The 13,929-nt window shown below is 35.0% G+C and overlaps 1 protein-coding gene across 1 annotated transcript in view; it reads left to right on the forward strand.

Annotated features, from left to right (window-relative positions):
- Positions 1-13,929, forward strand: part of LOC143239977 (uncharacterized) — a 40,915-nt gene that overhangs the window by 20,548 nt on the left and 6,438 nt on the right. The window contains exons 3-5 of the mRNA XM_076481698.1: positions 715-956; positions 5,890-6,024; positions 7,708-7,935. Coding sequence (XP_076337813.1) covers positions 759-956; positions 5,890-6,024; positions 7,708-7,935 — 561 coding nt within the window. The 5' untranslated portion in view covers positions 715-758. The remainder of the gene's footprint in view (positions 1-714; positions 957-5,889; positions 6,025-7,707; positions 7,936-13,929) is intronic.

Below are 13,929 nucleotides of genomic sequence, written 5' to 3' on the forward strand. Positions count from 1 at the left end.
GAACTCTTTCTGGGTATAACTTGTATATAAGAAGTCTGTTTAATTGTATGAGGAAACTCCTTACTTAGTAATAACATGAAGTGAAAGATATGGTGCCAAGTATGATGCTACTACTATACTTATTAGTATGTAACAAATACAAATTCTGCTACAACCAGAGTTGAAGAGAACTTGTTAAACTTGAACAATCACAGTAGTCGAAAACAAAACTTTCAAACAGTTGGAAAACAAATTTTATCACCTGCAAAAAAAACAAAAGACAGTAAGTCCGTGCCTGTCCAGTACTTGGTATTAACATTAATGAACATTACAACATAAATATCAGTATTTTGAACTTCAATAAATGATGGAATTAGAAACATGAAGAAGTGGAAGAGCTGGCTCTAAAGAAACACAACATTCCAAACTTAATATCCAGTAACAATCAATAAATAATTTGTTCTACTTAGTCGTGAAATTTCCTTGAGAATAAAGTGTTTAAGAAACAGTTCATCTAAAGAAGTCTCATAGTTACTTTTAATAACACAGCTTTCAACTATTCTCTATTTTAGCTATTTTTTTATTTTACACATTTTAAATGATGATGAGTGTTTGTTTAATGGAGAAATATTACATTATCTGTATTTCTGAATTAATGTTTATTATATTGAATGAAAGTATGAATAAGAAATGATGTATTTGTTTGTAAAAAATGTTTTGTGTTTTTTTATTAAGGTCCAAGTGTCCATGGGAGTGGACTTGTCCAGTCAGCAGCAAGAATGGATTGTGGAGGAAGCCGTCATAATAGTCCAGGTCCGTCCCCTTCACCCTCGTCCCAACATAGATACCATCATAACTCCAGCAACCTGGTAATTGGAAGCAGTAATATACGACATCATGGCCTTCATTCTTCAAAACAGCAACAGAAAGTATGTTACACCCCCCCAAGATATGAAACTCCCCAATTTACAGTGGAGGTAGGGTTGAGACCAGAGATGGCTTATAAAGTCTATGGTTCTTTCTGCTGAAATGTGTTTTGCTATTTGGTAGTAGTCTCATTCTAATATGCCCCCTCTGCATCTTTAGATCTACTGTTTGATAACCTGAAATGCAGACAACATCTTTTGGTGAAGCTTCATGTATTTTTTTCCAAACTCTTTCCTACAGACAGTTAATTTCTTCTTTTATGTTTGTTAAATCTTAAACTCCAAGTAGACTTTTCTCATCAAAAGCTAACATTTACAGTCCATAGTTTCATTTCTCAGACTGTTCTTGTGGAAAAACAAACATTTTTGTTGTTATAACCTTAAGTTTCACTCACAGGAAGATAACATTTATTCAATATACACCCTATTTTCAGAAACTGCATAGATATATAAACAAGATTTTGTAGGTGAATGGATGTTTGTGGCAAAACTCAGTTTGATGTTTGTAAAGTAATTTATGTATTTAAGTGTATCCTTTACATTTTGTTATTGACAACACTTATGTGACACACATTGTTTATTTTAACAGATTGTGTATTATTTACATAAAAAATTCCTCTAATGTATTTATGCAACATTTTTAGTGTTAACTAGTTTCCATACTTCTCAGATGTGTGCACTGTGACGTTTTAGACAAGCAACTGAAAGATGAGGTTGAAAAGTTAACAAGTTGTGACACAAATATTAACATTTAGTTGTGGTTCACTTTCTTGTTTTGTTATTCAATGAGAAAGCCATATGTTTATTTAATGCCTGAACTATGCTTTAATGATGTATTAGGACTACAAAAAGTGGTAATTCTAATGACAATATCACTAAAGATTTTTAAATATATATCAGAAAATAATTAGTATTCAATACATTATTTGACATAGCAAGTAAAGTGCCAAATCTGATGATTTCTTTATTATTAGTGTGTACAAGTATGTCAGCTACATTTGTATATAAACAAGTAAACCACAGACGTTTTGTTTTTTTTACACATTCCTCATAATTTTTTACTGCAGCTTGAGAACAGAGGTGTCTGAAAATAACATTTACTTTTTATCTCGTGTCACAGAAGTCACTCTCGAGTAAGATTTGTGATAATACCAGTAATTGTCAGTTGAGCTGGATGATGAGAGCTAAAACAATGTATGAACTGCTACTTATGTTTACAGAATAGTACTTTAATATTCACTGTTTTAAATGCAAGATTAATGTGGAATAAAAAAACTGCAGGTAACTTGTTTTTAGAACATTTGTTAGGCCTTATGGTTTTTCCAATATTTTGCTGGTTTTGGGTGTTAAAACTGGTTTTGTTACATGTTTAATTACTAGGTCATTATCAATCTGTTCTTTTGAATTTGATGAAGAAAATATAAACATTATAAATGTTTTCAGTTTAAGTTTATTTCTGAAGTTGCCACCCAATGGCATAGTGGTATGTCTGCTGATTTATGACACTAGTAACCAGATTTTGATAACCATGGTGGAACTGAACAGATTACCCATTGTGTAACTTTGTGTGTAACTGTAGAAAAAACAAATTCTCATGACAAACTGATGTTTGTAATACAAGTAAAACTGTGATTTGGTAGTAACAATCGAACTAAACAATATTTGTTTCACACTAGTGTGTCTCATGATGTGTAGAAAACTTCTGAAGTTTAATATGTACAAAAAACAACTGATCTTTCAGTTCTAATTTGAGGATTCCTAATTTGATGTTAATTTTAAATCGTCAGGCTTATGTGACTGCACTTAAGTTTTCAGCATTGTTCACTGATGGTTAAGTGTATTATATTAATATGCTGTTGGAACTTCACTACTATTTATTCTTCATTTCATATCACCATGCTCATTTATGACCCAACTAATAGTCGTGCATCATGATGGTAGCTTTGCAGCTTAGTTTACATTGTAAACAAGAAACACAATAAGCACACCCCCTCCTCTCTGTAGTTTTGCATAACCGTTTTGTTTCACAAGAACAGTTGTTTCCCAGTCCCTGTTTCAACATAGACACTACATCTGGTGACCTGACAGGTATGTCGTTATATAGAAAAGTATGAATATGTATTCCATCATCCACCTGCTTGAGGTATAAGATGGTTGAATAGAAAATATGACTGGTAACCTTATCTCAGGAAACCAATACCAATTTCAACTTTCTTCCCTACAAAGCTGTTATTTCTGTAGTGTAAATGGTCCAGAACAATGGTCTGACTATAAGTAGATTTTCTTTATCTGTGTATCCACTCATCACCACTACTTTGACCTTGTCAAAGTGTCCAGTGATTATCATTAATTACTTTGAAATAGGTTCGTAAGACAAAGTGTTCCAGTTTTTGAACTTATTCCACCAACTGATGCATAGAAAAAGTCATAAGAATTGTTATATTTGTCAAAATACACTTATACTTAATTAGTTGTCACTACATAATGCTAGTTTTTACCTGGCTATGCACTGTTCATATGGCTTTAAGCACCGTTCATACAGTTTCAGGAACTGTTTCTACACATTGTTACTGTTGATATTATTTTTCTGTCAAGAAAACAACTTCTGTTATACTTCCAGAAGGAGATCCTTTGTGTTCGTGTTACATATTGTTTACTGGTACAGGTCATGGTTATGTTGCATACTGTTTACTGGTTCAGATCATGATCATGTTACATACAGTTTACTGGTTCAGATCATGATCATGTTACATACTGTTTACTGGTTCAGGTCATGATCATGTTACATATTGTTCCCTGGTACAGGTCATGATCATGTTACATATTGTTCCCTGGTACAGGTCATGATCATGTTACATATTGTTTACTGATACAGGTCATGATCATGTTACATACTGTTTACTGGTTCAGGTCATGGTTATGCTATATGCTGTTTCATGGTTGTGTTATATACTGTTGCTTGGTACAGGTCAGTTGTCACTGATCTTTATGTTCATAGGTATTCATCTGCTACAGTATGTCTTTCTTTGTTACCATGTCTGAGTTATGATTAGTAGCTGATTTTCTTTGTTATCATGTCTGGGTTATGATTAGTAGCTGATTTGCTTTGTTACCATGTCTGGGTTATGATTAGTAACTGATTTTTTTTGGATTGTCATAATGCCCCAAATTGTTCTGTTTATTTTTGTTTTCTCAGTGCCGTTAAGTACAAAGATATCTTTGTCTCAGAAGGTCTAAACGTCCAATTTCAACACACTGTTATGATCTGATTGTATGAATATCTTTGTCTCAGAAGGTCTAAATGTCCAATTTGAACACACTGTTATGATCTTATTGTATGAATATCTTTGTCTCAGAAGGTCTAAATGTCCAATTTGAACACATTGTTATGATCTGATTGTATGAATATCTTTGTCTCAGAAGGTCTAAATGTCCAATTTGAACACACTGTTATGATCTTATTGTATGAATATCTTTGTCTCAGAAGGTCTAAATGTCCAATTTGAACACACTGTTATGATCTGATTGTATGAATATCTTTGTCTCAGAAGGTCTAAATGTCCAATTTGAACACATTGTTATGATCTGATTGTATGAATGTCTTTGTCTCAGAAGGTCTAAATGTCCAATTTGAACACATTGTTATGATCTGATTGTATGAATATCTTTGTCTCAGAAGGTCTAAATGTCCAATTTGAACACATTGTTATGATCTGATTGTATGAATATCTTTGTCTCAGAAGGTCTAAATGTCCAATTTGAACACATTGTTATGATCTGATTGTATGAATATATTTGTCTCAGAAGGTTTAAATGTCCAATTTGAACACACTGTTATGATCTTATTGTATGAATATCTTTGTCTCAGAAGGTCTAAATGTCCAATTTGAACACATTGTTATGATCTGATTGTATAAATGTCTTTGTCTCAGAAGGTCTAAATGTCCAATTTGAACACACTGTTATGATCTGATTGTATGAATATCTTTGTCTCAGAAGGTCTAAATGTCCAATTTGAACACATTGTTATGATCTGATTGTATGAATGTCTTTGTCTCAGAAGGTCTAAATGTCCAATTTCAACACACTGTTATGATCTGATTGTATGAATGTCTTTGTCTCAGAAGGTCTAAATGTCCAATTTGAACACACTGTTATGATCTTATTGTATGAATATCTTTGTATCAGAAGGTCTAAATGTCCAATTTCAACACACTGTTATGATCTTATTGTATGAATATCTTTGTATCAGAAGGTCTAAATGTCCAATTTGAACACATTGTAATGATCTGATTGTATGAATGTCTTTGTCTCAGAAGGTTTAAATGTCCAATTTGAACACATTGTAATGATCTGATTGTATGAATGTCTTTGTCTCAGAAGGTCTAAATGTCCAATTTGAACACACTGTTATGATTTGATTGTATGAATGTCTTTGTCTCAGAAGGTCTAAATGTCCAATTTCAACACACTGTTATGATCTTATTGTATGAATATCTTTGTATCAGAAGGTCTAAATGTCCAATTTGAACACATTGTAATGATCTGATTGTATGAATGTCTTTGTATCAGAGAGGGCTGTTGCTTACGATTTCTGAAAGCAATGAATTTTTAGTGCCATCACATTACCTATATGCAAAGTGAAACTGTCAGAATTGTTCTGATATATGCTGTACTATTGTGACTTTGTGATTTGCAAATTAAAGATAATTTTAATATAACGTACTTGACTCGCATATATCTTGATTTCATCATTGTGTTTGTAGTTGCACTTTTTGTGCATTCATTGTAGGAAAGTTCAGTTGTATGCACGTTACACTGTAGTTAGATGTCACTGCTGGACTAAAGAGTCGTTTTTGTAAATTTGTATTTTATCACACAATACATTTCTTCATTCGGTATTAATGCTACAAATTAATATTTTGTACATGAATTAGACTTGTTTTAGAGTTCGTGATGAGTATGTATTTACTGTCTGATTTAGGGTCTGACCATGGGTACTAATGCTTTATCATTGAATAATTACTCACTTTACCAGCCATCATTCAGTGTTTATCACCAACAACAGTCCAACCAGAGTTCACATCATGACTATGTAGAAAACCAAGCACATTCACAGGTAAGATTTCTGAGTAGTTCTTCACCTACCAATAAAGCTCAATATTTCTATAAGTAAGATATCTGAATAACATGTATAAGTACAGGTATTCTCTCAGTCTTCAACAAGTAAGTCCAGTGTCCAGCAGTACAGGAAGTTTATTGTATTTTACAAGAATGATTAGCATACACTAAAAGAGCAGCAGTTTCAAGTCATTGTAAACCAAGCAACATTCAAAATTCCTAACCATTAAGTAGCACAGTCTTGTTATGTTTTGGCTGTTTCCAAAGAATGGTATTCATGAAATAAAACTGTTATATGATGTAGTATCAATGAACATAATGATCCATAGAATGGAGCACTTGGTGTTCTCTGTATCAGTCAACAAATAGTATGACACGGCTTTTCACCCTTGATCCGTCTCAAAAGGGTTAATGTACCTGTGTGAGGTTTTGTGTTGTACTTAGCACACTTTACTTGTCTCAAGGAAAAGTAGTTTAAAATGTAATAGTTTCCAGAACTTACACAAATAGTTGTAATTTTTTATTATAGTTTAAAATATAATAATGTCCAGAACTTAAATAGTTTTAATTTTTTTATGACAGTTTAAAATATAAGTCTCCAGAACTTACTTAAATAGTTGTTAATTTTTATGACATATAAAACTCGACCTTGGTGATTAGTCGAATTTGCTGATTAACTGTCAGAACCAGTAATGAGTTACATTCAATAATTAATTGTTTTTACATGAGGTTATTCTTCACATTTTCAGATAGTTTGTTTTTAAAGTAATTTTCAAATTATTCTTTATTTAATATGATAAACAGCTTCTAGTGGTTGTAATTAAGTGGAATTTGTGTAAGCATTATTTCTTGACTGATGAAAAACATTACATAGATATATACTTGGGTAAATAAAATAATGAAAATTCTCTACTTTCACTGGGAGTGGTCATAATGGCTCTCTGTTAAAACTTAGCACAGTTGCAGTTAGAAAATGTTAGTTTATTTATGTATGTTGTTTAAACTGGGTAAAATCAATATAAAATTTATATTCAATAAATAAAGGTTTAAGTTATAAAATATTTTGTATTGCCTACCTACATTCAATTAGGTTTAGTATTGAAGATTTCTTTAAGAGACATGCTCTAACACATAAATACTTTCATAAATATAAAGAATGTTTAAAGAAAGTATGGAAACATTGCTGGGTGTGTCTTTTGTTCTCAACTTACCATTGAATGTCTATGATCAGTGCTATAGGATCTTCAACTTGGAACTTCTTAGACAATTTTATTTACTGAGACATAACGGTCATTCTTGCTTTATCCAATCATATCGAAACTTACTTTATGGCTGTTTCATTAATAATTTATCATAAAGGGTGACAGCTAAGGTCTGTGTAAAAACTAAGCAGTACAAAACAAAGGAAATGATCGAAAATTGAGAAATGAATAATATATTCTCAAGAGGTGATGGTGTTTCTTAGTAAAAGTCATTCTCTAGGATGGACAGAAAAAATTGTATAAAAGTCAATATATCTGTCATTTACAAGTGTAACTCCTTGGAGGTATATGAAACCTTTGTACCAACCACTAAAACTTTAATATTTCAAACAAAATGAGTGTTCATTGTTAAAAATATTTATAGTAGATTTTAAAATAAAATATAAATCTTGCATAATAAACAGTTTCAACCTTCACAGATTCCGTATCATACCAACAGTTCATCAGGTCAGTCATATAGTGATCCTACTTCTGCAGTGTCTCCAGGCCTTCAACACGGCTCATCCCTGACCAAAAGTCCCATAACAGATACTAACTATTTACTTTATCAACAACATCGGAGTGAAGCCACTGTTGTACCACAACTACAGTTTGGGCAGAATCACACCATGGGTGAAGATCTTGACCAGTCTTACAAGTTTGTTATGGTATGTCTATGGTCTTGATGACTTAGTCTTACATGTACAGAAACTTTTAAAAATTGCTCAGTGGTAAGTTTGAAGGCTTATAATACTAAAAATTAGATTTTGATACCAATGATGAGCACAGAACACACCTCATTACGTGGCTTTTTGCTTAATAAACTTTAACTACTCCATTTTTACATGCTCAAATGAAGTTAGATTGCATAGTGTTCCCCATCAAAGTCCATAAATGGGTTGAATTTTCCATGTAAGGTAAAGAAACTTGTTATGTCTAAAAAACTTTTCTTCTGGTATTAGATAAGCATCTGAAAGTTTTATTGTTAAGACTTATCTTTGGTACATCATTTTTGTAAATCTTAGTTCACATTTAACCCATGAGAGGGCGTTAGCATTTAGGACCACCAGTTAACATTAGATAAGGCCCGGCATGGCCAGATGGGTTAAGGCGTTCAACTCGTAATCCACCCCTTTCAGCCGTGGGGATGTTATAATGTGACAGTCAATCCCACTATTCATTGGTAAAGAATAGCCCAAGAGTTGGTGGTGATGACGAGCCCCTTCCCTCTAGTCTTACACTGCTAAATTAGGGATGGATAGTGCAGGTAGCCCTTGTGTATCTTTCTTACACTGCTAAATTAGGGATGGATAGTGCAGGTAGCCCTTGTGTATCTTTCTTACACTGCTAAATTAGGGATGGATAGTGCAGATAGCCCTTGTGTATCTTTCTTACACTGCTAAATTAGGGATGGACAGTGCAGATAGCCCTTGTGTATCTTTCTTACACTGCTAAATTAGGGATGGCCAGTGCAGATAGCCCTTGTGTATCTTTCTTACACTGCTAAATTAGGGATGGCTAGCACAGATAGCCCTTGTGTATCTTTCTTACACTGCTAAATTAGGGATGGATAGTGCAGGTAGCCCTTGTGTATCTTTCTTACACTGCTAAATTAGGGATGGATAGTGCAGGTAGCCCTTGTGTATCTTTCTTACACTGCTAAATTAGGGATGGATAGTGCAGATAGCCCTTGTGTATCTTTCTTACACTGCTAAATTAGGGATGGACAGTGCAGATAGCCCTTGTGTATCTTTCTTACACTGCTAAATTAGGGATGGCCAGTGCAGATAGCCCTTGTGTATCTTTCTTACACTGCTAAATTAGGGATGGCTAGCACAGATAGCCCTTGTGTATCTTTCTTACACTGCTAAATTAGGGATGGCTAGCACAGATAGCCCTTGTGTATCTTTCTTACACTGCTAAATTAGGGATGGCTAGCACAGATAGCCCTTGTGTATCTTTCTTACACTGCTAAATTAGGGATGGCTAGTGCAGATAGCCCTTGTGTATCTTTCTTACACTGCTAAATTATGGATGGCTAGTGCAGGTAGCTCTTGTGTATCTTTCTTACACAGCTAAATTAGGGATGGACAGTGCAGATAGCCCTTGTGTATCTTTCTTACACTGCTAAATTAGGGATGGCTAGTGCAGATAGCCCTTGTGTATCTTTCTTACACTGCTAAATTAGGGATGGCTAGCACAGATAGCCCTTGTGTATCTTTCTTACACTGCTAAATTAGGGATGGTATCCAGTGCAGATAGCCCTGTGTGTATCTTTCTTACACTTCTAAATTAGGGATGTCTAGTGCAGATAGCCTTGTGTATCTTTCTTACACTGCTAAATTAGGGATGGCCAGTGCAGATAGCCTTGTGTATCTTTCTTACACTGCTAAATTAGGGATGGACAGTGCAGATAGCCCTTGTGTATCTTTCTTACACTGCTAAATTAGGGATGGACAGTGCAGATAGCCCTTGTGTATCTTTCTTACACTGCTAAATTAGGGATGGACAGTGCAGATAGCCCTTGTGTATCTTTCTTACACTGCTAAATTAGGGATGGACAGTGCAGATAGCCCTTGTGTATCTTTCTTACACTGCTAAATTAGGGATGGCCAGTGCAGATAGCCCTTGTGTATCTTTCTTACACTGCTAAATTAGGGATGGCCAGTGCAGATAGCCCTTGTGTATCTTTCTTACACTGCTAAATTAGGGATGGCCAGTGCAGATAGCCCTTGTGTATCTTTCTTACACTGCTAAATTAGGGATGGCCAGTGCAGATAGCCCTTGTGTATCTTTCTTACACTGCTAAATTAGGGATGGCCAGTGCAGATAGCCCTTGTGTATCTTTCTTACACTGCTAAATTAGGGATGGACAGTGCAGATAGCCCTTGTGTATCTTTCTTACACTGCTAAATTAGGGATGGACAGTGCAGATAGCCCTTGTGTATCTTTCTTACACTGCTAAATTAGGGATGGCCAGTGCAGATAGCCCTTGTGTATCTTTCTTACACTGCTAAATTAGGGATGGCCAGTGCAGATAGCCCTTGTGTATCTTTCTTACACTGCTAAATTAGGGATGGCCAGTGCAGATAGCCCTTGTGTATCTTTCTTACACTGCTAAATTAGGGATGGCTAGTGCAGATAGCCCTTGTGTATCTTTCTTACACTGCTAAATTAGGGATGGCCAGTGCAGATAGCCCTTGTGTATCTTTCTTACACTGCTAAATTAGGGATGGACAGTGCAGATAGCCCTTGTGTATCTTTCTTACACTGCTAAATTAGGGATGGACAGTGCAGATAGCCCTTGTGTATCTTTCTTACACTGCTAAATTAGGGATGGACAGTGCAGATAGCCCTTGTGTATCTTTCTTACACTGCTAAATTAGGGATGGACAGTGCAGATAGCCCTTGTGTATCTTTCTTACACTGCTAAATTAGGGATGGCCAGTGCAGATAGCCCTTGTGTATCTTTCTTACACTGCTAAATTAGGGATGGCCAGTGCAGATAGCCCTTGTGTATCTTTCTTACACTGCTAAATTAGGGATGGCCAGTGCAGATAGCCCTTGTGTATCTTTCTTACACTGCTAAATTAGGGATGGCCAGTGCAGATAGCCCTTGTGTATCTTTCTTACACTGCTAAATTAGGGATGGACAGTGCAGATAGCCCTTGTGTATCTTTCTTACACTGCTAAATTAGGGATGGACAGTGCAGATAGCCCTTGTGTATCTTTCTTACACTGCTAAATTAGGGATGGACAGTGCAGATAGCCCTTGTGTATCTTTCTTACACTGCTAAATTAGGGATGGCCAGTGCAGATAGCCCTTGTGTATCTTTCTTACACTGCTAAATTAGGGATGGCCAGTGCAGATAGCCCTTGTGTATCTTTCTTACACTGCTAAATTAGGGATGGCCAGTGCAGATAGCCCTTGTGTATCTTTCTTACACTGCTAAATTAGGGATGGCCAGTGCAGATAGCCCTTGTGTATCTTTCTTACACTGCTAAATTAGGGATGGCCAGTGCAGATAGCTCTTGTGTATCTTTCTTACACTGCTAAATTAGGGATGGACAGTGCAGATAGCCCTTGTGTATCTTTCTTACACTGCTAAATTAGGGATGGACAGTGCAGATAGCCCTTGTGTATCTTTCTTACACTGCTAAATTAGGGATGGCTAGTGCAGATAGCTGTTGTGTATCTTTGGATGAAATTCAGAAACAAATAAAAACAACAGTAGATAATAGCTATAAATTTTACCATCTGACATGTGACAGGTGCTGAATTTGAGAAGACTGGTGCCAGACGACCAGTTTTAAACTTGGAATGTCTGTCAGTGATATTGTTAAGGAATAATGTTTATTTACTTGTAGTGTATAGTCATATTAGTGTTTACCCACATGTAGTGTGTAGTTATATCAGTGTTTATCCACTTGTAGTGTATAGTCATATCGGTGTTTATCCACTTATAGTGTATAGTCATATTAGTGTTTATCCACTTATAGTGTATAGTCATATCAGTGTTTATCCACTTATAGTGTATAGTTCTATTAGTGTTTACCCACATATAGTGTATAGTTCTATTAGTGTTTACGCACATGTAGTGTGTAGTTATATCAGTGTTTATCCACTTGTAGTGTATGGGTATATCAGTGTACTAATCATATTGAATATTATATTTATAATCTGTTTTGAAGAGTTATGGCTAACCCTGTTGTACCCTATCTTTACACTGCCTTTCAGAGTTAAGAGTACTCAGCAATTTTATGTCAGCTTTGAGAGGTAGGTCTTGGGTCTTTTGTATGTTGTATTTGTATAACAACCTTCAATGATAGATCCTACCAGTTATGTTCTGTGTACGTTTTTTTTGTATAACAACCTTCAATGATAGATCCTACCAGTTATGTTCTGTGTACGTTTTTTTTAAATTTCGATGTCGGAAGTACTGAACAGTTGCATTCCTGGCTCAGTTCCTGAACTTGAGATACATTTGCTTGTTTTATTTCACATTTTGTATATCTGTTGTTTATTCTGTTAAGTTGGACAGAAATTTAGTTTGTAGATACTGAAATATCCCAAACTCAGAGTTACTTGCTACTGTTGTTATGACTGTTCTGTTATTTAACAATATTCTATATTTGAGAAACTGTATAATAATTTGATTACAATTCTGTGTATATTTTGCTATAGATATGTTATGTAGCCTTTCTTATACATATCCTAAATTGTAATTTAGTTTTTTGTTTCCTTCAAGGATACATCACAGTGAGTTAGTTCTGTAGGATGTGCATAAAAGTGTCTAAAGGTATCTGATAACAGCATGAAGAAGGGTTTTATAGGCAATAAATGATGTCATTTTTTACTTATATTTGGCCCAAGTTATATCTATATAAGTTACCTTACCTCTTCAACAGAAGTTTAAATGTTTTGTTGAAGTAATCTTGTTCACCTGAATTATAAGTGTCTCTTTTGTATATGGTAATGAGAGTGGATATTAGGATAAATAGATGTATCAGTAGAAGTTCAGATTTACTTATCTGTTTAGCCAGACATAGTTTTATGGTTGATATGCCAGACAGTAAAACCAGTGGTCCATAGCTCATGTGCTATTATTATAAAGTGACCCTCTGTAATTTAGTACTGTGGGTAATAAAGAGTGATGGTTCCACTGTTTGATTAGAGTAGTCTAAGAGTTGTTAGGCAGTACTGTTGTCCAGCTGCTGTCCCTCTGTTGATAGGTAGTACTGTTGTCTGATTGCTGTCTCTCTCTGTTGATAGGTAGTACTGTTGTCCAGCTGCTGTCCCTCTGTTGATAGGTAGTACTGTTGTCTGACTGCTGTCCCTCTGTTGATAGGTACTACTGTTGTCCAGCTGCTGTCCTTCTGTTGATAGGTAGTACTGCTGTCCAGCTGCTGTCTCTCTGTTGATAGGTAGTACTGTTGTCCAGCTGCTGTCCTCTGTTGGTGAGCAGTACTGTTGTCCAGCTGCTGTCCTCTGTTGGTGAGCAGTACTGTTGTCCAGCTGCTATCCCTCTGTTGGTAGGTAGTATTAGCCACTATCCCTGTAGTTCAAAACTTAGTAATGGTTCACACAGACATTTCTAAACAGTGTTTCTGCTTTCTTTAGATAATGATAAAAATATCACAAGTCAGCACAATCTTTTATCCAGTGTGAAACATCACACAGGTTGAAAGCTGAGTTTGGGGAAATTCTTCATTCCACTGTAAGAATAATTTGAAGTTTAACACTGCTGGTTGCTGAAGTTATATCAACAATGATGGAAAAAAAAAGAAGATAAAAAGAGGCCAGTATGTGTTATGTTGATAATTTTCTTATCTTAAAGCTGGTTGGTGTGCTAAAACACATACTGAAATGGATGGTTGCAAGGAGTGGCAACTGCCATGTTTATAGTTGACAAGTGTGTGTTTTGGGCTGAGATAAAGGTGTCAGCTCTTAATTATATAGATACTCACTCTGATTGCAGAGCTGTAAAAATTATTGTTTCTTTGTATATAATTTTGTCTTTAGAAGGTAAGGTATTTTTAATAGCTATGTATCTATAAAATTAAGGTAACTGCTGTTTATTGCTGCAACTGAAGAGAACTGTATTTGTAAGCAGTAAGTTACATTTATAACTTTAATTATGCTTTGTTAGAAATTAATTTTC

This window comes from Tachypleus tridentatus, chromosome 13, assembly GCF_004210375.1.
Source record: "Tachypleus tridentatus isolate NWPU-2018 chromosome 13, ASM421037v1, whole genome shotgun sequence".
Lineage (NCBI taxonomy): Eukaryota > Metazoa > Arthropoda > Merostomata > Xiphosura > Limulidae > Tachypleus > Tachypleus tridentatus.